The sequence below is a fragment of the Camelus dromedarius genome, chromosome 5 (genome assembly GCF_036321535.1).
Source record: "Camelus dromedarius isolate mCamDro1 chromosome 5, mCamDro1.pat, whole genome shotgun sequence".
Classification (NCBI taxonomy): Eukaryota; Metazoa; Chordata; class Mammalia; order Artiodactyla; family Camelidae; genus Camelus; species Camelus dromedarius.
Window position 1 is genome coordinate 22,435,881 of NC_087440.1, and position 27,178 is coordinate 22,463,058.

The 27,178-nt window shown below is 37.5% G+C and overlaps 2 protein-coding genes and 1 pseudogene across 3 annotated transcripts in view; 2 read left to right on the top strand and 1 right to left on the bottom strand.

Moving 5' to 3' along the window:
• Positions 1-5,770, top strand: part of RMDN3 (regulator of microtubule dynamics 3) — a 28,979-nt gene extending 23,209 nt beyond the window's left edge. The window contains exon 13 of the mRNA XM_010989313.3: positions 5,625-5,770. Within this exon, the coding sequence (XP_010987615.1) occupies positions 5,625-5,642 (18 nt within the window). The 3' untranslated portion in view covers positions 5,643-5,770. The remainder of the gene's footprint in view (positions 1-5,624) is intronic.
• RAD51 (RAD51 recombinase) lies at positions 1-27,178 on the bottom strand. Of its 2 annotated transcripts, none has more exons than XM_031453292.2 (10): positions 27,114-27,178; positions 24,389-24,491; positions 22,770-22,907; positions 17,205-17,322; positions 15,919-16,010; positions 9,631-9,725; positions 1,778-1,891; positions 1,301-1,430; positions 960-1,081; positions 1-502 (listed from the first exon to the last, which is right to left on the bottom strand). In XM_031453292.2, the coding sequence occupies exons 2-10, from the start codon at positions 24,473-24,475 to the stop codon at positions 379-381; spliced, it is 1,020 nt and encodes a 339-aa protein (XP_031309152.1). In that variant the 5' UTR covers positions 24,476-24,491; positions 27,114-27,178; the 3' UTR covers positions 1-378. The 2 variants fall into 2 exon arrangements, with proteins under 2 accessions (XP_031309152.1, XP_010987612.1); XM_010989310.3 differs by having other exon boundaries at positions 26,903-27,171.
• Positions 5,912-6,446, top strand: LOC105096875 (mitochondrial pyruvate carrier 2-like; annotated as a pseudogene).

Consider the following 27,178-nt stretch of genomic DNA (forward strand, 5'->3'; position numbering starts at 1 on the left):
ACATTATTCAGAGAAGTCAGGTCTCCCCAGGTTTAGTTCTCTTGGAGACATAAGATTGTCCAGTAGACAGCAGTTAGTCCTGAGTCAACCCCAAGGCATTATGATGTCAAAGGTACTTCATAACTACCCCCCAAACCAAAGAATTCACATAGAGATTAATACACTCTAGAAGGAATAAACATTTCAGATCAGCATGTGACTACTGACCTGTCTCGTGTTTACACCATAAGAAAAGCCGATATAATAGCTGTTTTCCTGGAAGCCTTTTCCTGGCAGTCACAACAGGAAGAAGCCTGTGAAGAACCCCAGGGAGCAGTCCTCTCTATTAGGCTGAAGCACTTAAGGTTTATCACAGGAGAGAAAAAAAAAAACAAGGATTCAGTCTTTGGCATCTCCCACTCCATCTGCATTGATAGCAAACATGGCTTCAGCTTCAGGAAGACAGGGAGAGTCGTAGATTTTGCAAATTCTGGTTTCCCCTCTTCCTTTTCTCAGGTACAGTCTGAGGCAAAGACACAAACCAAGCACCAAAGTTATTATACTTTAAAAACTCTATTCTTGACTACTCATGGTACATCTCAAAATTTTTTAGACATATATACTTCCTAGAAGGACTTCGGGGATCCTTCTGTATTCCTTAGGGCACTTCCAATTCGGAGGAATCCGTTTTTGCTCACCCTCCAGTGGATTTTTTATACTGAAACAACTTTTTTTTAAATAATGAGAGACATATCAATTCTTCATATTCATTCTTCCACATCTGAGGGCTTTTATTTCCTTCGTGAACTAAAAGCAAACACCTATTCTAACCAGAGCATGACAATTAAGTTAAGCAAGGGCTCCTGTATCTAAGTACAAAACAGCAGCCTTAACAGGGTTTAAATGGAAATGTTATCTTCATGTCTACTTCACAGTTAATATGACATTCCAAGATAAAGCCATCTATCCCATCATTTTACCTTGTTGTTGAGGCATGAGCAATGATATTTCCTCCAATAGGTTTTTTAGGATCTGCAGCAAACATGGCTGCTCCATCCACCTGGGCTACCACCTGGTTGGTGATCACCACTGCTACACCAAACTGACAGGGAAAGGATAAAAGTCATTTTTTGTGGTCATACGTTCCAAGAACCTTACTGCTGCCACCCCATCACCCACAAAGCAATGAATGACTCAAGTCTCTCTATATCTAATTGATACCTTGATGATACCAGACCCTGGTATCCTGGCCTCTGGGCAAGTCTCCTAGAACACATGGCCCCTGAAAGTAGGCATTCTCTGTTCCTACCCAACAACTTACCTCATCAGCAAGTCGCAGAAGCATCCGCAGAAACCTGGCCAAGTGCATTTGCCTGGCTGAAAGCTCACCTCGACCGGAATAGTCTGTTCTGTACAGGGCGGTGGCACTGTCTACAATTAGCAGTGCATACCTACAGGGAACATGGATTCTCTGAAGCCTGTTTCTAGGCTATGTCAGATTCTACTACCTCCCTCACTACCCTAAAATTTTATATTTATAGTTACATATTATTTACTTTTACAGAATCCATTTCTGAGTTACCCTATCGCAAAGTAAAATTTCCAACAAGTTCAGGTGGATTACAGCTTCATATTTGAACAGTAACTTGACCTAAACCACAAAGCAAGAGTGTCAAAATAGGAACTAAAACTTAAATCTCCCCATTTCTAATTCAAGCTACTATCAAACTGGTCACAGCCCAAAGATTCAGGGTAAAGGCTCTGGGAACATATTCAGTATCTTCTATTGACCACATACCTGGACTCTACCATCATGGCTGATGCTTGATAAAGGAGCTGGGTCTGGTGGTCTGTGTTGAACCCTCGAGCATAAGCTACATTGTCCAGGACATCACTGCCAGAGAGGCCGTATCTAGAAGAGAACATTTTGAGGCTGCACACAGAACTCAAGACAGATGAGAAATTCATCTCTAACAATGAAATTACCTGGATGGGTAGGTAAGAAGTGGTAGTAAGAAGGCTAAAGAATATAATTCCCTTTCCATTAGGAAGCCCAGGCCAACTAGAGAGAAAGGGCTGGCAGCAGCAGCGGCTGTAGAGTAGTGCTACCTGGCAGGACTTCAGAATACATCAAACCTATTCTTTGAGGACACCTGAACTAGAATAAGAAATTTCCAAATATAAGGAAACAATGTTGTCCTGTGAAAACAAAGGACAGCATGACAGCATCAGGACTGAAACAAAAACAACGAATCAAAGATCAATTAAACAAATTCATATAAACTGCTGTTATGAGGGGAGGGCATAGCTCAGTGGTAGAGTGCCTGCTTAGCATGTGTGAGGTCCTGGGTTCAATCCCCAGTACCTCTATTTAAACAAACAAACAAACAAACCTAGTTACCTCCTCCTAAAAAAAAAAAAAACAAAAAAACCCAAAACCCAACCAAACCTGTAGTTATATAGGAATAAAACCTTCTAAGCAAGGACTTGAAACTCTAAGAGGTTTAAGAGAAATAAGTATATTTTGTCTCGTAACTAGTTCACAGTTATTATAGAATATGTAACATGTATCTACTATGGCTAAATGAGTGATACCTTAATTCATCTTATACCTCAATAATTTTTTTCCCTTTGCATTTAAAAACAGCTCCTATTTTCTTAGAACAATCTGTATTTTCTCAACTTTGTAACTGCTACGTAAAACTCGAATGCTCAAGGTGGTTGGAGCAAGACAAATTTTCATTAAATGTATCATAATGGGATCCATTTCTTCAAAGGTAGTTTGACTTATGCCTCTGTGAGTGTCTGCACTTTTATAAAAGCTTCCTTGCACCTCTCAAATTGACGTGATTCTCCCTCTTCTGCACTTTCAGAAAACTTAATTTAGGCCTTTTTATGGCACTCGTGAGGAGCTACCTGCCATTCTTTTACTAGACTACAAATTCCTTGAGGGAAAAGACTAGGCCTTTTTATCTAGCACATTTTTTAATACTTAGTAAATTCTGAATTAATGTTGATGCTTTTATCCATAACCCGAACAAAAAGAGAATCACACTACTGTAACTCAGTATTTTCATATTAATATTACCTAAAGTCATCATAGTCCAAGAGTATAATGACTCCCTTATGTAATAGTTCAAAAGATAATCTGTTTAAACAAAATCAATGTGCTATTATTCCCTGAGAACCAAGTTTCTAGGCTTATGATAACATCAATCTTTTAAAAGAAGCAGTCTATTCTACATAGAGATTCTGATCATTACAAAAGCATAGATTGTGTCAAATCTATTTTTTGAGACCTGGCTTTAGTAAATAGTTTTCTTCTCACTTTTCCTACCCAAAAGAATAGATAGATAAAAGAATGTTCTAGAACTTGAAATAACACTGCAATAAGCTAACCCCCAATAACAGGAGATCCCACTCTACCCAAAAGAATTTTCCACATCTTACAATGGATTCATATTAGACACACATAATCTTTGCACTTTCCTGGACATTTCACCTGCTATTCTTCACCATTATCAACACTGGAAGTTTAGCTCTGATATTAGGTGAATTGATGATGAATTAGGTGAGTCTGGGCATGGAGATAAGGAGATAAAGTGAGGATAGAGTTTTACCTTGGGATCCTAACCAAATGGGAATAAGGAGATAAAATTTTCTCTACTTAAATCACGACTATAAGAAAGAAAAAAGATTGAAGAGGCCTCAGTACTGTACTACACAAGTCTAGTCTTGCCTCAAGAAACATTGATATAACCAATCAGGAATGGAGATTATCTATTGCCATCAATATGGATGATTTACTAGAAAAACAGATCCATCCTGGCTTTTCTCTCAGCAGAGTTCACAAAGACAACTATGGGGATCTCTGTGCTCACATTCCTCCAGAAGCAGCACATAAATTTTCAATTTCCACAACTTGGAAAAAATTTGCTGGAAATAAGCAACTTCTCTTAGTGTTTCCAATACTTCCTTAAAGATAAGAATAATCTGGAACACTTGTAAAAAGAAAAAGTTAAATTCCTTGGCCTAAACCAGACTTAATGAATCACAATTTTCAGGAAGAGGCATGGTAATTTGCATATTTAACCAATACCTGGCACATGAAAAGATGTTCAACATCACTAATCACTAGAGAAATGCAAATCAAAACCACAATGAGCTATCACTTCACACCTGTAAGAATGGCTATTATCAAAAAGAAAACAAGTGTTAGCAAGGATGTGGAGAAAAGGGAACCGGCATGCACTGTTGATGGGAATGTAAATTGGTGCAGCCACTATGGAAAACAGTATGGAGGTTCCTCAAAAAACTAAAAATAAAACTATGAGTAATTCCACTCCTGAGTATGTATATGAAGAAAATGAAGATTCATTTGAAAAGATATATGCATCCCTATATTCATAGCAGCATTATTTACAAGAGCCAAGATATGGAAGCAACCTAAGTGCCAACAACAGATGAATTGACAAAGAAGACGTGGGTGTGTGTGTGTAAAATGGAATACTACTCAGCTGTAACAAAGAATGAAATCTTGACATATGCAATAACATGGATGGACCTGGGGGCTATCATGCTTAGTGAAATAAGTCAAATACTGTATGTTATCACTTTTTTGGGAATCTAAAAAATAAAACAAACAAATGAATATCACATAACAGAAACAGACTCAAAGATATAGAGAACTAGTGGTTACCAGTAGGGGAGGGGTAAGATGAGATAAAGGTGCAAACTACTATATATAAAATAAATAAGCTACAAGGATATATTGTACAGCACAGATCATATAGACAATATTTTATAATAACTTTAAATGGAGTATAATCTATAATAATGTTGTACACTTGAAATTAATATAATATTGTAAATCAACTATATATTAATAAAAAAATAAAGTAACTATATACACACAACTTATACAGTGCTGTATGTCAATTATATCAATAAAATTGTAAGAAAAAATTAATGGGAATTTTCATTAAAAAAATAAATAAAAACCTCAAGTGATTCTTAACATGTAAGTTTGAAAAACTCAGCTTTATCACCTCAAGGGGGTTCTGTCGTTCTCTCTCATGGTATTTAAAAGAACATTCAAAAAACGTAGGGACGCTGTAGCTGGCAATTGTGGCCATGGTTCTCAAACTTCAACAAGCATCCCAATCACCTAGGGAGTTCACTAAAACAGATTGCTGGACCCCATCCTCACAGTCTCTGTTTCTAATTCAGTATGTCTGGAGTGGATACAGAGAATTTGCATTTCAAACAGTTTCCCAGATGATGCTAACGTAGCTATACTGAGGATGACAGTCTCAGAACCCTCAAGCTACAGTCACCTGAATGTGGGTTAATATTCTTCAACAGAGCATGGCAAAAATTAATCACTGAGGGTTGTTCCTTTTTGAAAGAAAATTAGGTATTAATTAGCTTAAGGAGGCCCTGTAATTTTCTCAGAAATATAAATTTAAATACAATATACATACATAGAAATTCAGTTATAAAAATTTTTCCTGATAGGAGTGGTTAAAATGAATTAATGAAATTTCTACTTAAACATTTTTCTTTTAGTGGACAAAGCCATAAACATGACTCTAATTAATAAATGTTAATTAATTCATTAACAAATACTGAATGCTCTGTTCTAGGGCTTTGGGATACACTGAGTGATGAAAACGAAGTCCTGGTCCTCATAGCCAACATTCTACTATCCCATGTATCCTATCTGAACATTCATTTATGTTACTGGACAAAACCTTAATGATTTTATCCAAAAGAACTCTTCAACTAATAAAACAGCATACTAAAAAACTAAAAGTGTGATTTCTCTTGAACACCAAAAACAACTTTGGGAAGGAAGATACATTTTATTACACTCATCTTTAGGAAACTAAGATCAGGCTGCAAGAAGTAATTCTTAAGGGCACCCTGGGGGAGAGGAGGACGTGAGATGTTGTGGCCGGGAAAGGTGAGGAGTTGTCCTTTACTGTCAGCCAGGGACAAGCACAGGGCCACTCCATCCCGGCTGCCCATGGTCACTTGGCAGAAATGTCAGCCGCCGGCACCTGGGGCCTGAGGGCCACCTACCACCGGGTCCTCGATAGAGTGGAGCTCCTGCTGCCTGAGAAGTTGAGGCCATTGTACAACCACCCAGCAGGTCCCAGAACAGTATTTTTCTGGGCTCCAATTATGAAATGGGGCTTGGTGTGTGCTGGATTGGCTGACACGGCCAGACCTGCAGAAAAACTCAGCACAGCTCAACCGGCTGTCTTGATGGCAACAGGGTTTACTTGGTCAAGATATTCACTTGTAATTATTCCAAAAAACTGGAGTCTGCTGTTAATTTCTTTGTCAGTGCAGCAGGAGCCTCTCAGCTCTTTTGTATTTGGAGATATAACCAAGAATTAAAAGCTAAAGTAAACAAATAAGAGTTCCCGATCACCCTAACAATCTAGATGTGGACATAAGCACTGGGACCTAGTCTGATTTATTATTTATTTGGTTATTGATAAGGTGATGCTAACTGTGCTAATGTTTGGAAGGCATAAAACAAATCTAACTGTAATTGGGAGATAGTACGTGATTAAACAGAAAAAATAAAGCAAACTTTTAATAATACTGCCTCTTCACATATGACTTAAGGAATTTATCTATGGATATTAGTAAAATTTTTCTACTCTTTGTCCATAATAAATCATACTTGCTCATATAAAAAACAAGAGAGAGAGAGAGAGAGAAATTCTTTTTCCTTGATAGGGATTTTGTAAGCAAAGGTAAAGAGCTGCAATTATTGTTCCAACCCAATTTTATGCCTCAATGGTGCACCTTTGATGGCTTGGATTCTTCAAATTGTAAACTGGGAAAGAGAATCTAGTTATAATTTAAAAACTAGAGAAGAAAATTCTTAACTTAGCCAGGCAGGTTCCAACATGAGTCTGACATCTCAACATGCAATTAAATTCTATTTAATCACTAGGTTTCAGTAAAATGTGTGGTAGGGATCAAATGATCACATCTGACCCTAACAAGGAAAAACTAAGTAAAACAATTTTAAGAGCTTATGTGAAAGCTGTATTAGGGGATATAGAAATGTACAAATTCTTTACCAGCTTTACTGAGGTGTAACTTATATATCATAAAATTGACCTGTTTTAAGTGTAAAATTCAATGACTTTCACAATCCAATTTTAGAACATTTCCATCACCCAGAAACAGATTTCTTAGGTCCATCTGTAGTTACTTCCTGTTGCTGCTCCTTGCCCCAGGCAACCACTAATATACCATCCCTACAGATTCTTTCCAGATTTCATATAAATGGAATCATATGTGGCCTTTTGTGTCTAGTTCTATCATTTAGCGTGTTCATCCATGTTGTAACATGTATCAGTCTTCATTCCTTTTTATTGTTGAATACTATTCTACAGTATGGATAAACCACATTTTATTTATTCACTCACCAGTGGATGGACAATTGGGTTGTATGCAGGTTTTGGCTATTATAATAAAACTGTGAATATCCAGAAACATGTCTGTGTGGACATGTGTTCATGTCCCTTGGGTACATAACCAGAGTGAAATTGCTGGGTCACATGGCAAGTCATGTTTTAACTGCCACACTGTTTTTTCCAAATTGACTCTGTACCATTTTACATTCTCACCAGCAATGTATTAGGGTTCCAGTTTCTTTATATCCCCCCAACACTTGTTATTATCTTTTTCATCATAGCCATCCTAGTGATGGTATCTCACTGTGGTTTTAATTTGCATTTCCTCCTAAATAATAATGTTGAGCATCTCTTCATGTGCCTACTGGCCATTTTATGTCTGCTTTGGAGAAATGTCTATAGAAGTCTTTTGCCCATTTCTTAATTGGGTAGTCTTTATTGTCAGGTTGTAAGAGTTCTTTATATATTCTGGATACTAAAACCTTATCAGGTATGTGATTGCAAATATTTTCTCACATTCTTTGGGTTGCCTTTTAACTTTCTTGATAGTGCTCTTTGAAGCACAGAAGTTTTAAATTTTGATGAAATGAAAACTGACTTTATTATCATTTTTTCTTTCATGGACTGTGTTTTTGGTGTTGTATCTAGGAAATCTTTGCTTACCACAAGGTCATAAAGATTTTTTCCTGGTTTTTTTCCTAGTAGTTTTATAGTTTTAGCTCATATTTAGGACTATCATTCATATAGATAACTCCAACTACACTAGCACCATTTATTGAAGACTTATTTCTCCCACTAAATTGTCTTTCACCTTTGTCAAAATCAAATGACTATAAATGAAACTGTTTATTTCTGAACTCTCAATTCTGTTCCATTGATTCACAGTCCGTCCTTATGCCAGCACCACATTGTCTGGATTACTGTTGTTTACAGTAAGTTTTAAAATTGGGAAGACCGAGACCTCCAGTTTTGTTCTTTTTCTCCCCAACAACGGTTTGGCTATTCTGGGTTCTTGACATTTCTATACAAATTTTACAATCACCTTGTCAATTTCTGAAAAAAGCTTGGTGGAATTTCAATAGGCATGTGTTGAATTCGTAGATCAATCTGAGTGAGAATTACCATTTTGATAATATTCCATCTTCTAATACATGAATGTGGATTTATGTAAATCTTCAATTTTTCTCAGCAATTAGTTTTCAGTGTACAAGTCTTGAACTTCTGTTAAATTTATTACTAAGTATTATTTTTGATGCTACTGTGAATGGAATTATTTTCTTAATTTTTGAATTGTTCATTGCTAGTATATGGAAATACCATGGATCTTTTGCATATTAAGATTGCATCCTACAACCTTGAACTAATTTAGTTCTGGTAGTTTTTTGTGTGTATAGCTTTCTAAGGATTTTCAATATACAGGATCATGTCATTGGTGAATAAAGATAGTTTTACATCTTCCATTCCAATCTGGATGCCTTTTATTTCATTTTCTTACCTGACTGCACTGGCTACAACTTTCAGTACAATGTGAAATATAAGTGGTGAGAGTGGAGGTCTGTGCCTTATTTCCAATCTTAAGGAGAAAACAGATTTTTACCACCAAAATGATGCTAGCTGTAAGTTTTTTGTGGATGTTCCCTACATCTGATAAACGTTCTATCCACAATTTAGAGTGAGGCATTAGTCTCCAACTATTATGCTTGAATTGTCTACTTCACTCTTCAATTATATCAGTTTTTGTTTCATGTATTTGGGGCTCTATTAGGTGTGTATATAATTGTTATACTTTCCTGATGTATTGCCCTTTTAGTTATAAAATGTTCCTCTTTGCCTCTACTAATTTTTTTTGGACTTAAAGTCTATTTTGTCTGATATTAGTATGGCCACTTCAGCTCTCTTATGGTTACAGTTTGCATGCAGTATCTTTTTCCATCCTTTTACTTTCAACTAACTTGTGTCTTTGAATCTAAAGTCGTTCTCTGAAAGGCAGCATGGAGTTGGATCTTGTTTTTTATCCAGTCTGACAGCAACTCATAGATTTTTGACTAAAGAAGAATGCTTTTCTCTAAGGAAGGTTACTCTTTTGAAACACACATACAACATTGGGATATGGGGCAATAAGAGAAGAGACACCCTTCAGCCAGACTAACCCTAGCAATCAACAGTGACAGATGGAGCCATATTTCTCTCATCCAATCCAGTAACCTACCTCTCAGCCACAGCCAGCAGCCGTTCTGGCCTAAAGGTACCCTCGGTGTCAATGTACATGGCCTTTCCTTCACCTCCCCCTCGGTCAATGGGAAGCTAGAGAGAAGAAGAACAACGGAAATGACTGTACTTCTGATATAACTGACGAAACCCCTCATGATGGGCCTATAATTTCCCCACCCCCAATAAAGCCAAAGGAAAAAACATTTTAAAGTGACAATCAGAGGTAGTGAGGAGGCATTCCCTTTTGATAGAAATACAACTAGTAGGAAATATGAAGCTCACTGTGTCCCAATTTGAGGCTAGAGTCTGCCCAGAGTTGGACTGCTTGGAAAAATCGACCAAAGTAGGTGATAAAATTCCTTTTTTTTTTTTAATTCTATGACTACACCAACACAAGACTGATTGATTCTCTTAAGACAACATGTATTAGGAAGATTTACCTTTAATAAGAAAGACTCTGATCTAATATCCAATTAATTTTAGCATATCTAGACCATGCTTACACCTCACTTTACTGAGCAGAGTTCATTCTTCAGGGTTACTAAAGGCAACTGACAGTACCCCAGGGGCATCCCTTGCACGTTTAAAGTATTAAAGAATAAAAAGGGTGTTTGCCCCAGTAGTACATACAGATGTTAAAAATAAACAAAAGTAGGAAAAGGAAAAATAATAGAAAGTAAGAGTTAAAAAAAAGGAAAGAAAATGGAGGAATGCCATGAAAACTGTCTCATGTGCTGCTCAGAGAAATTTCTGTTTTGGCTACTGATCCCACGCCAGGTACCCTTGAGTTATACAAATTTTAAATGAATGTCGCTAAAGGGTAGTTCCCACCTTTGAAGTCTACTTTGGAGTCTAATTCACCTATAAATTCTGAGGAAAACCTCTTAGGACAGTTTACATTAAGTGCCTGGTAGCAGCAAATTTTCGTCTTCTATTTCTGAGAAAAAATTTTTTTTCAAAATTATAAAAGTACTACATGCTTGTATTAAAAACTTCAAACCATGCAGAAATAAGTAGAGTAAAAATTGAAAGCTCTTCTTCACTCCCATCTCCCTTGAGTAATCAAGATTCCAGATCATTTTCCATTCATTTTTATATAGACACATTTTTTGTAATGGAGGTACCGGGGATTGTACCCCAGGACCTTTTGCATGCTGCTCTACCATTGAGCTATACCCTCTGTACAATACAAACACTTTTTATACATGTGATTCTGACACTATGTGACCCTGAGAATACTAATTCTGTTTCCTTTTCTGTAAAATGTAGATAAAACCTATCTATGGCACTGTTTTGAAGATTAGACAATTCATGTAAAGTGTTTAACACAGTGCCAGACATATAGAAAGTCCTTAGAAGACTTATGATATCCTCCATCTCTAGGGCACTGATTTTAGCATATACTCAATTACAGAAAGCTTTGTTAATTCAGAAAGGGGAAAAGGTTGGCAGATAATCTTTCCAATCACAGGAATCCATGGAAGGAGCAAAGGATACATATATAACAAAAGTGGGTCTTGGTTTGGAACCACTGGCCGAAAGGACAGAAAGCAGAAGCTGCCTTAGTTTGGGAGGAGAAAATCTTGATACTCAGGGGGCTAAGTCCCCAGGAATTAAGATGAATGAGATTCTCCCTTCTCTCATCTTTCTGGTATCTTTAGTGCAAACTTGAGAGAGAGCTTTTCTAGCTAAATAGACCTCACTGGGCAGAAGGGAGGCCTTGCGTGGTCGGGCAGGGCATTGGTAGACTGACGGTGGAGAAATGGACACAGTCCCAGTGTACTGTTGGGCCAGTCACAAGGGGATGGACTCCCTGCTCTGCACCCTATCACATTCTGTCTCCTCTACCTCACCCTTTTAGTGCCACCGCAGCCATCCTGTGTTACTGGGCTGGGGCACCACTAAGGTAGCTACTTTTAATAAACTGCTTTAGTACAAAAATTTAAGTCTTCTTCCTATTTTGTAGTGATGCAGGTTCTTGTGAACTCGCACCATTTCATAATGCTGTGGTGTAACTTCTTTGTACATTTATCCTTGACTATTTGAAAAGTTCTATGAGACATTTTGTCAAGGGCATGTGCATTTAAAATTGGTACTTAAATCGTCTTCTCAGAATTTTTAAATTACTCTAGTACTTTAAACAAGCAAGGGCTGTTCATTTTTGTAACCTAAGTATGGCTCTCAACTTTACAGAACTTTGCTATTAGACAGAGATCTAATACATAATGGGGTTTAACTTCATTAAGTTAAGAAAATCTGAACAAATAAGAAATGATAATGTTTAGATTTAAACAGTAACCTAACATCCTCTCTATATCTCTGGTTCCAGCTCTTAGGCTGGTGACATATAATCCTTTCTATTTTTAAAGAATTAGCATTCTTTTTCTCTGGAAAAAAATATCAAAAACCTAGTTATTTAGCCACTGTGAATGTTGTTATTTTTACAGAGAGGATATGTTTATTTGAGAATTTTGCTTCAGTTTACTGTTAACAGGCATTATCTGACTACTTAATAAACATTCCAAGGACAGGAGTCTGTACAACTTAAAAGCATCAGCGTGATATGCTGAGTTGCCATGGCAACTACAGATCCTGTGTAATCTACTCCAAATATTTATTCCACATGAATCTCTGTCAAAACAACATGGGGAAAACATTTCTATTTAAAAGAGTCACATATCATGTCAAATGACCCTTGTCAGGGTGATATTTTAAACAGTCCTATTTCGCTTTAGCTAACAATGTTCTAATGGTGCTCGGGCAATAAGCTATAGCTTCTATAGCTTACTATACTGCTCCTCATCTCAGTGCTTCCCTTCTTATCCTAAAAGTTCTCCTGGGCCCCTAACTCCTCCCTCCTCAGAGTAATTTATGAGATGAGCCAACATGGCTTAGGTCAACTTGATACTAGAATCCTAACTTGGCTGTCATATGGTACATTTTGGTATGCAATGAAAAAATCAGTAGAGGAATTGAGGAGAGAAACACAATTAAAATGACAAGTGAGAAAGGAAAATGTCAAGAAAAACAGGAGACCATCAAGCAAGACCTCTTGCTATTACACACACTTTTATTCATGAAGAACCAAATATTTTCCTATCTCAAGGAATGGTATCCACCACTTCCAGACAGAAGTGCTGACTGATGAAGGATGTATCTATAACAGAAAAAATGAGAGATTTTCCTGGGTGACTTGGGAAAATCACTCATTGCATCAGTCTCTGAAGATATATGTGTTTCACTAAAAGTGAACCCTACCTAAGACAGAGTCCTAACAAAATTCCTATTTTTTTAATGACACATACCATCTTTAACTACAGCACAGCATTATGTCAATAAAATAAACATTTTTTTAAAGTGCTATTTAAATATAGAATAAATTATGAAGGATAGTTCATAATTTGTTTTATAAGGGAAAAAAACACAGAAGAGAACAATTTATATTTGATGTTGAAATTTATCAATGAGTTCTAAGAATGACTGTTACTTTGTTGGGAGGTTAAGAACTCATGCTGTATGGATAGGTACTAGGAAGCCCCCTCCGTCATGCTGATATAAGGAGGCAGATTTCCTTTCAGTTATTCTCTAACTCCATCAGTAAGTTGTGTCCGTGGGAGAAGTGAGTACAATCTATCTAGGTTAAAATACAAACAGTACCCAAGTGAACTATGGCTTGACTTACAATCTTTCGATTTTACCACGGTGGGAAAGTGATACGAATTCAGTAGAAACTGTACTTTGAATTTTGACTTTCGACCTTTTGCCAGACTAGTGATATGCTGTACAGTACTCCCGCGATGCTGGGCAGCAGCGGCGGGCCGCGGCTCCCGCATGGTCCCAAGGGCACACAACCCATACACTTCTAACCATTCTGTTTTTCACTGTCACGCAATATGGTATTCAATAAATTACATGAGATAGTCAACACTTTCTTATAAAATAGGCTTTGTATTAGATGATTTTGGCCAATTGAAGGCTAACGTAGCTGTTCTGAGCATGTTTGCAGTAGGCTAGGCCAAGCTACGATGCTCAGCAGGTTAAGTGTATTAAATGCATTTTTGACCTAAGATATTTTCAACTTGTGATGGGTTTATCAGGACGTTACCCCATCATATGTCAAGGAAGACCTAATACCATTTTCTTCAAAAGACCTAATACTATAATAAAGCCTCAAAAGACTATAACAAGAGTCAGCCCATGGGAACAGGCCAGGTTCCAGGGTAGTTTGTAGGCCAACAACTCACTTCCAGGATAAGCAGCATACCCTTAAAGCGAGGAAATGTTAGGACCCCACTCAAAGAGGAAAAAGGGCTCCCCAAAACACTGCTAGGAGGTGTAAAACAGAAAAGCTCATTCACTTACTCTTCTAGTGCTCTCTCATGGATCTCACAGATCTTTTTCAGAGATTCCAATATTACTTCTCTATACAGAGGTACTAACAGAGATGTGGAGCTAAATACTGTTAGAAATTTTCACTTGGTTGTCTTATCACACCTCAAACTCACCATCTCCAATGTTGAACTCAACTTTCCATAAAAACTGTCTCCCTCTCCCAAATAGTTTTTAGAGTTTACCAAATTAATACATTGTTGAGCTGAGGGCTATTTTTTACTGTCAGTAGTTAAGTGCTCCCCTTTACATCTGCCTATACCCCTTCAGTGTTATTTTCGTTTACTCCTGATAGTTAATACTTATAATAATCACAAAAATCTGCTTAGCTTGTGCCTCTCCCTTCAGTTCATTCAACAAGTTGCTACTAGAATATTTCTAGAAATTTGGTTATGCTTCTCTTCAGTTGAAAAATATTGAATCACCCCCATTCTTTATAGAATCAAGTCCAAACTTCTTATACTGCAGTTAAGATCTTGTAAAATATGGTTTTCCTTTTAAAGGTTTATCTCCTACAACTTTCCCAAATATGACCTCTGAGCTAGGTAAATGGGTTTATTTTATTGTCTTCTCAATATGTTATGCCTCCCTGCCCTTCTCTTCATATCATTCCCTATAGTTAAATGCTCTTTAGTTTCTTTACCTGTTCACATGTAGCATTTTTCAGGAGCCTGTCCAATCTCTTTTTCCCATAAGGTATTCCACAATTACTCTGGAGTGAAGTAATCCTGTCTCTTCCTTAAACAGTTATGTTACTACCTCTATACCTTTTACTTGATTATAGTATATCAGGTATGTCTTAGGACATCTATTCTATCATCTCCACCATTCAAGTATTGACCAAGCACTGACTCAGGCACTAGCAACACAGCAGAGAACAAGCCAGTACAGGTATTACTTTTATGAAAGTTTTAAGAGCATGGGTTCTGAAGTCTGGTTTGATTCCTGTATCTATTACTTAAATGTGGTATGATCTTAGGCAATTATTTAACTTGCTGTGTCTGTTTCCAAGTCTGTCCATGAACAGGAGCATAAGTAAAGGAAGAAACAGAAAAGGTCCAGGGAAAGTTTTTCCTAATGGAGGAGATACAGGCATGTTTGTATACCAATGAAGATAATCTAATAGAAAGGTAGAACAGAAAACAGAAGTAGAGCCCTTGAAAAGGTGGCAAGACCTGGTAACCAGCTGACACTGGTAGGATGGGCCCCTGAGAGGAAAGGAGACACTTTCTCTACTGTAAACCAAAATAAGAAAAGATGGGTATAAAGGTAGGTGGATTTACAGATTTGATGTGAAGAACAGATTAGGTCATTTGGCTGAAAGTGAGGGTTGAAGAGAAGCATGAAGGTTTGAGGAGAAAGGACAAAGTATGAGATAAGTGTCTTACTGAGTAGGAAAAGGTTGCCTAAATGGAGAAATTCAGTAGATCTGCCAAGTAGTATTGAATGTTAACCTAAAGTTTGTCATCTTGAATTTAAAGGGAAGACAATCAAAATTATGTTAGTATTTTTCTCCAGTATGATCAGCTATTTGGGACTAGGCACTGAAATAAATTCTAAGACTGGCATCTCTTTGGATGGGAGATGTAGGTCTGCAGGTATTTGTAAAGGAATGACTCTAATGAAGAATCATTTAATGATGAATCAAAATCTAGACTAATGAAGAGGGCAGGTGAAGCCTGGAGAAGCCTTGTAGATGGAAGAAAGTATGTGAAATTCAGAAAATATCTGAAAGTTTCTATGCTGTGGAAGTTCTACTGTAGGAGTCTACCTTCTAAGTAGCTATAGCATTCTTGAAGACAGAGAAAGTGCCCTTTTTTGTCCATGCTAACAGATGCTTGCTAATAGCAGGAATCAACTCACTCTTGCTGATCTGATTAGAGTCCCAGCAGCTCACCTGGCACGTTACAGCCAAAGTATGACAGATCTGGGTCTTCCCAGTTCGGAATTCTCCAAACATCTCTGTGATGGATCCAGTCTCAATTCCTCCTAAAAGAGCAGTGAGAAACACTTCTCAGCACAATACAAATGTTTAGAGATCATCACAGACATGTCCTAGGAGCTCATCAGAAAGATGTTTACATAATTTAGAAACCCAATTTCCAACAGTGATTACAATAAACTTTTTTATTTTGAAATAATTCTACTTACAGAAAATCGCAAAGAAATGCACAGGAAGTTCTCATGATTTCATCCTGTCTCTAGTGTTACCATTTCACATAACTACAGTACAGTATCAGTATCAGAAAACTGACTTTGATACAATCCATAGAGCTTATTCAAATTTCTCCAGTTATATATGCACTCATTTGTGTGTAGTTCTCTGCAATCTGTCACATCTGTAGCTTCATGTAACTACCACCTCAATCAAGATGCAGAACTATACCATCACAAGTAAATAAGCAGTCATTTAAAAAAATTATAAATAATGTGTAATATTTACTAAATGTCTCTTGTATATCTGGCATTGTGCTATATATTTATATGTATCAACTCATTTAATTTCTTATAAGGTAAGAAGTCTGTCTGTCCTCATTATGAAGAAAACTGAGGCAACAGAACACAGTAAGAAATTTGCACCATGTAATAAAGTCAGTAAGTGCTGGCAGGGGGAACAAGAAGGAGAGCAAATGCTCAAATTTGAGTATGATTCCTGAACCCATGCTAATATGCACCCCAAAAAAAGGAAAATTGAAAGATCAAATATTTAGGGAAGCAATAAGAACCAAATCTAACTCTACAAAAATTTCGGATAGCCATGCTTTCAAAAATTCAAAAACCTTACAGCTCTCCATAAAGTCCTGAAGATTAGTGTGTGCTACCACGTATTGATACTAAATGTAGTGTTCAAACATGGAGTGTTTTAACCAGTCATCAGATTTTCTGCCTTGTGGTTGAGTAGGTTATAATTATTTCTTTAGGCAGAGGGAGCTTACTCTCTGAATATAACATTAAACAGATTAAATTATTTAACTGGCAGTATTTGATACTGCCAATTTTTGTATTCTGTAAGTCAAGTCCCAATGTGCAGTGGTCGGTCTTCTTCACTGTGAATATTCTGCTTTATTTCCTAATTCTATCTAATACATAAGCCCAACCCAAACATGTTTTGTTCAGCTGTGTTCTGTAGCCCAGGTGCTCTGCTAACTGCAGCTCACAGCACAGGATGCAGAGTGACTGCACCTTGAAGTAGTTTGTCAAGTTCTTTGGAGCCCGTAGTAATCTGTATGATCTCAGAACGTCTTTGGTGGAACTCAGTTGCAGTGGTGAAACCCATTGGAACTAATTTAGCTGCTTCAGTCTGGGGAAAAATAAGAAATGTTGGATCAACAAAATATGCTTAGTAAAACAAGAACCAGGCATACAGTGGAAAGAGATAACATCTAACAAAATTTCCAGAGTGATTTCTCTTTAAAAAGTTATCAAAATACTAGTAGTTCTAGTTCTAGGATTATTTTATCTGCCTGGAAACTAAGGGATAAACTAATTTAGAGACTCCACGAAGATTAATTCTTTAATCGCCAATTCAAGTAATACATTCGTGTAGTTAAAAATAAAGAAGTGTAGCAGACCAACACATAGGCACTTTGCCTGACAATACAGTACGAAGTCCAACAATATATTTAAACCTTCACTTCCTGTCCTATCAACCACAGACTGTATCTCTTAACTTTGTACTTTGTTAAATGAGGATATTTGTCCTTCGATCTTTTCTCCCTCCATGTCTACTTTTCCAACTCTGTCAGCTGTACATTTTCTTTTACACTGTCAAGGCTGAAAACATTTAATCCTATTTTGTAGTCACTGAGAAGTTATTAATGATCAGTCTATAGGTTGATTCCAAAATTTAAAAATATTCACAAATACACAGAAATTAAAGATTTTGCTCCAAAATAACCAATGAATCAAAGAAGAAATCACAAGGGAATTTAGAAAATTCATTGAGATGAATGAAAATGAAGACACAACATACCAAAACTTATGGGGTGCAGCAAAAGCAGTGCTTAAAAAGGGAAGTTTATAGCTGTAAATGCCTATATTAGAAAGATCTTAAATTGATAATCTAACCACTCACTTTAAGGTACTAGAAAAAGAGCAAACTAAACATAAAGCAAGCAGAAGGAAGGAAATAAGATTTGAGTGGAAACTAGTGAAACAGAGAATAGAAATACAAAAAGAAAATCAATGAAACCAGAAGTTGGTTCTTTGAAAAGAATCAATGAAATTGATTTTAAAAGACTCAAATTGCTAAAATCAGAAATGAATGAGGGAACTGACACAACTTTGTAAACTGACTATAACTCAACAAAATTAAATTTTAAAAAAATGAAAGTTCAAAAATTTTAATCAAAATTGTTGAGGAAAAAAACCAAACTCATAGAAGATGTTTTCCCTTCTTGTCGTTTTAACCCCTACATTTCCTAGTCTATGAACTCTTAAAGGAACAGATTATAACCAAAGTGAAATCTGAAGTAAAAACCATGCCAACTGCCTAATCTGGCAAAACTTGATTTCTGTTCTTTTACTTCCATAATAAGCTTGGTTTCATCTATCTTAAATCTGTAGGAGTTTTCACTGTCTGACAAGGAGTTTTTTTATGCCTGACAAGGCATAAGCAAAGGTCAGAATTTATTCAGTCACAAAAACTGATGCCCAGAAAGAAACAACAAATAGACTTTAGGGAGACCTACTGGCTTAATAATATCATAATCTTTCAATGAGGTATTAGGTACTCAGAATTCTTATTTATTCAGTTAAGTCATCACTTCAACAAACATTGATTTATTTGAGTAATCCAATAAATGACAACTTCATACATCCATGGACGGCAACATCTTTACTCTAAGGGTTTAAATTAAGAATTACTTTTGATTTTTGAGCCCTGGTTAATACTATAAAGTAACAACCCTGCCAGTGCTTAAAAATTCAAAGCTCTTAGCGTAATACCCAATAAAATAGAATCTACTGAGTTGTATATATATTAATACATGAGATATTAAAGAAGTAAACATCTCAGACATTGTCCATCTGACTAAGTTACATGGCAGAACTACATGCACTGAAGCTGTAGGATGCACTGTTGGGGGAAGATTCTTTAGCTTTTGGAGATTTTCAGAGAAAATTTCTGTGAAACTACTAGCAGTAATCAATGTAAACTATAAAAATATAATCTTATAGATTAAATACTTGCTTTATACCTCATAAAACTTCAAGAGTAAAGCTAATCAAACTGTGTGACTACATACAAGCATAATAATAATTGCACTTTGCTTTATTGTGCTTCAATGATACTGCATTTTTTACAAATTGAAGGTTTGTGGCAACCCTGCATCGAGCTTGTCTATTGGTGTCATTTTTCCAACAGCATTTGTCCACTTCATGTCTCTGTGTCACATTTTGGTAATTTCCACAATACTTCAAACTTTTTCATTATCATTACATTTGTTACTGTGATATGCAGTCTGTGGTCTTTGATGTTCCTACTGTAATTGTTTTGGGGTGTCTCAAACCACATCCATGTAAGCCTATGAACTTAATCAATAAATGTTGTGTGTGTTCTGACTGCTCCACCAATCAGCCATTCCCTCATCTCTCCCTGTCAGGCCTCCCTATTCCTTGAGACACAACAATACTGAAATCAGGCCAGTTAATCACTCTACAGTGGCCTCTAAGTGTTCAAGTGAAAGGAAGAGTTGCATGTCTCTCACTTTACATCAGAAACTAGAAATGATTAAGCATAGTGAGAAAGGCTTGTCAAAAGCTGAAACAGGCCAAAAGCTAGGTCTCTTCTGCCAAAATGTTAGCCAAATTATGAATGCTAAGGAAAAGTTCTTAAAGGAAATTAAAATTGCTACTCCAATGAACACACAATTGGTAAGAAAGCAAAACAGATTTTATTGCTGATACAGAGAAAATTTTAGTGGTTTGGGTAGAAGATCAAACAAGCCACAACATTTTCTTCAGCCAAAGACTAATCTACAGCAAAGCCCTAGTCTCTTCAATTCAGTGATGGCTGGGAGAGGTAAGGAAGCTGCAGAAGAAAAGTATGAAGCTGGCAGAGGTTGGTTCATGAGATTTAAGGAAAGAAGCCATGTCCATTACATAAAAGTGCTGTAAGGTGAAGCAGGAAGTGCTGATGTAGAAGCTGCAGCAAGTTATCCTGAAGATCTAGCTCAGATAATGAGTGACAGTGCTACACTAAACGACAGATTTTCAGTGTGGACAAAACAGTCTCATATTGGAAGAAGAATGCCATCTAGGACTTTCACAATGCCTGGCTTCAAAGTTTCAAAAGCTGACTCTCTTTTGAGGGGCCAAGGCAGCTGGTGACTTTAAGCTGAAGCTAGCGTTCATTTACCATTCTGAAAATCCTACAGCCCTTGAGAATTACACTAAATCTATTCTGCTTGTGCTCTATAAATGCAACAACAAAGCCTGGATGACAACACATCTGTTTACAACATGGTTTACTGAATATTTTGAGCCCGCTGTTGAGACCTGATGCTCAGAAAAAATGATTCCTTTCAAAATAATACGCTCATTGACAATGCACCTGGTCACCCAAGAGTGATGGATATGTACAATGAGATTTAACATTGTTTTCATGCCTGCTAACACAACAGCCATTCTGTACCCCATGGATCAAGGAGTAATTTCACCTTTCAAATCTCATTATTTAAAAAATACATCTTGTAAGGCTATAGTTGCCATAGATAGTGACTCCTCTGATGGATCTGGGCAGTCAGTTGAAAACCTTTGGAAAGATTTCACCATTCTAGATGCCATTAAGAACATTCATGGTTCATAGGAAGAGGTCAAAATACCATCAACAAGAGTCTAAATTAGGCTGATTCCCGCCCTCATGGTTCAAGACTTCAGTGGAGAAAATAAATACAGATATGATGGAAATAGCAAGAGAACTAGAAGTGGAGCCTGAAGGTGTGGATGAACTGCTGCAATGTCATGATAAAACTTTCATGAATGAGAAGTTGCTTCTTATGGATAAGCAAAGAGTAACTTCTTGAGATGGAATCTACTCCTGGTGAAGATGCTATTAAGACTGGTGAAATGACAACAAAAGATTTAAGAATATAACACAAACTTAGCTGATAAAGCAGTGGCAGGGTTTGAGAGGACTGACACCAATTTTGAAAAAATTTCTACTGTAGGTAAAATGCTATCAAATGACATTGCATATTGCAGAGAAATCGTTCATAAAAGGAAGAGTCAATCGATGTGGCAAACTTCACTGCTGTCTTATTTTGAGAAGTAGCTGCAGGCACACCAACCCTAACCACCACCACCACCCAGATCAGTCAGTAGCCATCAGAATCAAGGCAAAACCCTCCACCAGCAAAGATTTCGATGTGCTGAAGGCTCACATGATGATTAGTATTTTTTAGCAATGAAGTATTTTTAAAGTTTGTACATTGTTTTTTTAGACATAATGCTATTGTATACTTAACAGACTACAGAATAGTGTGAACATAAATTTTACATGCACTGGGAAACCAAACAATTTGTTTGACACACTTTATTGCAATATTTGCTTTACTGTGGTAGCCTGGACTAAACTCCCAATTATCCCCAAGGTATGCCTGTAAGCACCAAAGGATAAGTGCATAAAATAAAGTTAATCATGGGGTAATATGAGTGCTAAAGAAATAAATGAAACAAGAAAAATGAATTTGCAGCTGTAAGACACTGGAGGGAAATAAGAAAGGATCACAGTGTATCAGGATGAAAATAATAGGATTCTAGCCTTTGTTTTGGCATCATTTGCATAACTTTGGATAAACAATTGAACCATTGTGCCTAAGTTTCCGCACCTGTAAGACAGAGATAATACTGGCCCTACCTATCTTTCTCAGTGTCATTATGAAGGCTAAGTGAGAATACTGTGTATATGAAACAGATGAGATTTCAAAGTTAAAGTACTATATGATATAAGGGGTTATTAAGCTACTAGGTCATTTTTGGTAAGCCAGTAAAATCACTTTTATGTCATTATTAAGGTTAAAAAAACTAAGCATACAATCTGAATTGCCATTTTCTTATTATTAAAGAGTCTTGCTTATGACTAGTTGACTAACAGATTATACACATTGAGAGCCTAATTAATATGACTTCAGTATTCAACGAATAAAAACAGCTTTTCTATTTAAAGTAATACATGTTTATCACAGAAAATGTAGAAACTTCAGAAAATTGGGGCAAAAATAAAAACTGCTCATATTCTTACCATCCAGAAACAATGTTAATTTTAGTGTATATATCCCCAATGTTTGTTGCTATAATACATTAATATGCACATTTTTAAAAACAAAACATATAGGTGCACAAACATGTTTTGCTGAACTTTCTTATATCAGGAACATTTTCCTATGTCAGTGAATATTCTTTGAACCTGTTTTTAGTGGCTGCATACTAATGAGTATATTTCTAAGGCATGAGATCATAATATCTAGAAAGATAAGGTACAGACCACTCACTACTGGTGAGAGTGCAAACTGGCAGTCAGTTTGGCAGTATTTATGTCATACCCCATGATATCTCAATTTCCTAGAAAAAAAATCCCAATTTATGCAAGGAGGCACATACAAAGATAATTAACTGGTAATGCAGTCACCTCTGGAAAGGGGAATAGGATGACAAAACGAGCGATGAGAGGAGGCCGCTGACTTTCACTGTACAGCCTTTTGTACTATTCCCACTACTGCCTCCCTTGGTCACATAAGCAGTACTTACCAGAATTTTATCAGCTTTGGCTTCACTAATCCCCTTAATATTTATTAGCTCCTTCTTGGGTGCATAGGCAACAGCCTCCACAGTATGGAATCCAGCTTCTTCCAATTTCTTCACATCATTGGCATTTATGCCACATTGCTACAAGTGAAGAAAACCAAGGATAGACTTAAGATTTGGTTTGCTCATCTGTGTAATGTCGGTATTTGTCCTACCTATTTCACAGAGCTGTTTTTTGATATTACATACAAAAGCTTTGAAAACTATGCCCTACATATGAGGTATTAAATATCAATTCATCAGTCTTTTCACTGTCAAAACCGGTAGTTTAAAGCTAGCACTATGTATATTAAAATAGATTCTTATCATGAATTGGATTAAACCTGTAACTCTCAGCCTTTTATGAATGGGACTCTAAATGAACTTTGAGACCCTGGCCACTTTAAACCAGTGTGTCCCAATGTTTATCACACCAAGCACACATACAAAAATGGTGTTTTTTACACTAAGCTGAGTGAACAGTTAAGACTGCCCCAGAGCCAAAGGGAGCATATCTTACCATAATAGTAACCTTTTGTAGCACAATGACTGGAAAGCTCTGCTTAACAACTGATATTAAAAATGGGGAAAACTACTTTTGGTCAGGGACTTACCTACCACTTCTCAAAAACCAACCACCCAAGGCATCTCTTTCTCCCTATATACAAAGTCAATTTTGGTTTTATTAGCCACCAAAACCATGACTTCTAGGAAATACTGAGTTATTGGGGGGATGTGTATGTATTTGGGGACCAGGGAAGGTTTTGAGAGGGAGAGAATAGTACCTGCCCATAGAAACCAGGTCGTTATTAACATTTAAGCAATAAGCAGTCAACATGTGTAGGTATAAGGATACTCACTGAAGCCAAAATTCATGACTCTGAACTCTCCAATGTTTATTGCAAACTCGTTTAAGTAACTTCTAGAGTCTTGAAGCTTAGCTGGGGATGGGGGGAATATGCATAAAGAGACAGAAGAAAGAAGGCTTTCTCAGCATTCTCTCCTGCTTCTTTCAGCCCAAGTCAGCTGCACTCACCCTGGGGCCTCCGTACAACAGCAGAAGTAGTGCAAGGCCCCAGCTCTGGTGCTTGATACTCCTGTGTAGAGTCTTGAACTGGAGCTTGGCTCTTACCCTTAACAACCCCAAGCTCCTCTCTCTGCCTATGACAGCTGTCTTCCTAGTATCTTCAGCACAGATCCGGGTCAATGCAGGGACATTGTTCCTCTCCCCTTCCTGCAGAGCTGGCCTAGGCCACTGTAATTCCCTGGACAGTAATTTCATACTTAGTACAAAAAGCAGAGACTCTACCGTGGGATCCTAGGGCTTCTTAGTTTCTGACCACCCAACGAAAAATGATAAAGAAGGAGGAGAATTCTTGACAAAAGAAGAAATCTGGCTAGACATGTCTAGCAGCTGTCTTAAGCTTTTCCACAGACTCCTTGACTATCCTCCGGAAAACTCTAATTTGGATTTCAACCTTAGGTAGTAAACCAGTGATTTATGTAAAGGCAGTAATTTCTCCCAATAGGCAGAACAATCTCGTCCAGTATTATAATTCTAAAAATAGCAACCAAGCATATACCTCTAATCGTGAAATAGGTTGTGGGCCAAAGCTCTCTTCTTCCACTGAAGTATCTGCATTTGCTTCAAGCTGCATCTGCATAGCCATAACTCAGTGTTCAATACTGAAAGAAACAGATGGCCATCAGGAAGAACATTAGGAAAAGTAAAGAGCTGCAAAAATAGTTTTACAATAAATCTCTTGAAGAATTACTTGCTAGGCTTTTGGTCTAATCAATGACCTAGCCATGGCAGGAAAAGAACACATCTCTTACCAGCTTTCCCTTCCACCTAGATAGTTGTATCAAGAAGACTTTAGGAAGAGCCAAGACTATTCTGCTTCTTAAAGACGAACAACAGCTTAATTAAATCAACTATGCCCCCCACCCCCTGTTCCCCTGCTTCATATTCCTTACAGATAGAGGCCAAGTCTTATTAATTTGTATATATCCCATGATACATTATAAATATTAGGTTTTTGGTAAATATTTGGCAAGTGAATGCAGACTTTCCAGTACTCTACTTTAAAAAAAAAAATTGATGAAAGATTAAACTTTCGGTTCCATTGCTCCCTTCCAGCAAGCAGGGTATGGGGGTGGTGGGACAGGACTGAAATGAAGGTACAGAATAACTGCCACAAGCCTCCATCTCAGATAGAGAAACAATGGACTGAGATGAGAGAAGTACTTCCCACCTTAGGCAAGGATCATAGCCTGTAGTCTTGATGGCCACAAGAATGGACTTAAATCACAACAAAACAATCTAGATAATTTAACAATCAAGATAAATTTAACTCAAAAGATAACAGGTTAAGAAATCTCCATTCTTCCAAGACTTGACAGAAGATGGCCATTTGTTCTTGATTGGATCAGGCACAGCTGTCTTAGATGGCAGGTTTAGCATGTGAGTTTATGATAATTTCAAATATCAGAATTACCTGAATGCAACTTGAATTTAAATATCTCCCTTCATAATTTATGAAAAAGGTGGCTTGAACTGTATCCATAAAGCATTAACCAAAAAGGAAAAGACTGAAAAACTGGACTATATTTAAATTTAGAACTTCTATCCATCAAAAGACATCACTGTGAGAATGGAGTCAAGTGATAGTTGAAAGGGAGAACATATTTACTGCAAATATAAAAAATATAAGGGCTGATAACCAACCTATACAAAGAATTCCTTCAAACCAGCAAGACAACCCAATAGGAAAGTAGGCAAGAGATGTGAACAAGCACTTCACAATAGAAGATACCCAAATGGCTAATAAACATCAACAAATGCTCAACTTCATTAATAATCAGAAAAATTAAAATTAAAACCACAAGATAACAGCTAAAATGAAAAGACTGAAAATAATAAGTATTAGAAAATGTGTGGAACAACTAAACACTCATTCACCCATGGTTTGAGTGTAAATTGGACAACTTTAAAAAACTGGTATTAAATATGTAAGATGAAGATAAACAAACGCTATGACCCAGGAATTTCACTACTCTGTACTATTAACCAGCTGAAAACAATACACCTGTGCACCAAAAGGTATGCAGGAATGTTCTCAGTAGCCTTTCTCATAAAAGCTAAAAACTAGAACACAGATACCCACTATGGGTAAAATGAGCAAGGCATACAATATCACAATGAGAAAGAACTACTGCTATATGTAAAGACATGTATGAATCTACAGACAAAATGCTGAGCAAAGCCACACTCAAAAATATACAGTATTACTTATATCCAACTAAAAAACACATAAAATTAGTCAACGTGTTAGTAGTTAATACAGTGGTTACCTCTGGGGAGACAAGGGGAGGGTATTAGACAAGGGGGCACAAGGGAGGCTTCTGGGGTGCTGACAGCATTCTATTTCTTGACCTGAGTGGTGATTACACAGGCATATTCGTTTTGTAATACTTCATGGAGCTGTATACACTTTTGGGCTTTAAATTGAAATAAAGTCGATTTACAAATGTTCTGTTAGTCTCTGGTGTAATGTATATATACTTTTGATCTGTACACTTTTCTATATGCGTATTACGCTTCATTTTAGGAGTTTAAGAAAAAACAACAAATCTCACTACAGATCATTCCCTAGGCATCACGTGAACGGTCTTCCGCAGGAGAAAACGCAAACATCTTTTCCGCAACCGAAGGTTAGCACTTTGTAAACAAAATTTTGTGCAATGAAGAGGGGACAGACCAGAAATCCGGAAACCATGGCTCTGGCTTAACAGCTGTGACTTTAAGTCACTACACTTCTCTGGATATTGGCTTCTTCGTCCACGCCCATAAAGTGGATATCCTCTAAGGGTCCTCCCAGCTCTCAAGACGAGGGTGTTCTTTTGTTTTCGCCACAACGAGCTCCGAGAGTCGGACGGGCCCGGGCACATCCCTGCTCCGCCCTTCATTTCCGAGTTTCTTACGGGGTCCGGAGGGGCCCAGAAGCCGGCTGCGGGAGCTGGGGCTAGGGTCCCGGTGCGGCTCACGCGGAGACTAACCCCGCGGTGGGAAGGGGCCCGGTCTGCGCCTCACTCACCTCGGCCTGCAGCACTACTCGCTCCGGCGGGCTACGCGCTCCGACGGGCTACGCGCTCCGACTTCCGTTCGCTGGACCGGCGCGCGCCCGACCCCGCTCGGACGGCAGACCTCCTCTCCTGCGCCCCACTTCTCCACTCCCTTGCTCCGGCCTTCTGCACAAAACCTGGACAAGCCTCAGCTCCCAAGTACGCTCCTGCAAAGCAACTCACCTCTCCTCAGGCCTGGGCTCCGGAGGCAGCGCGCGCTCTGCCTTGCAGCTTTCGGAAATCCCGCC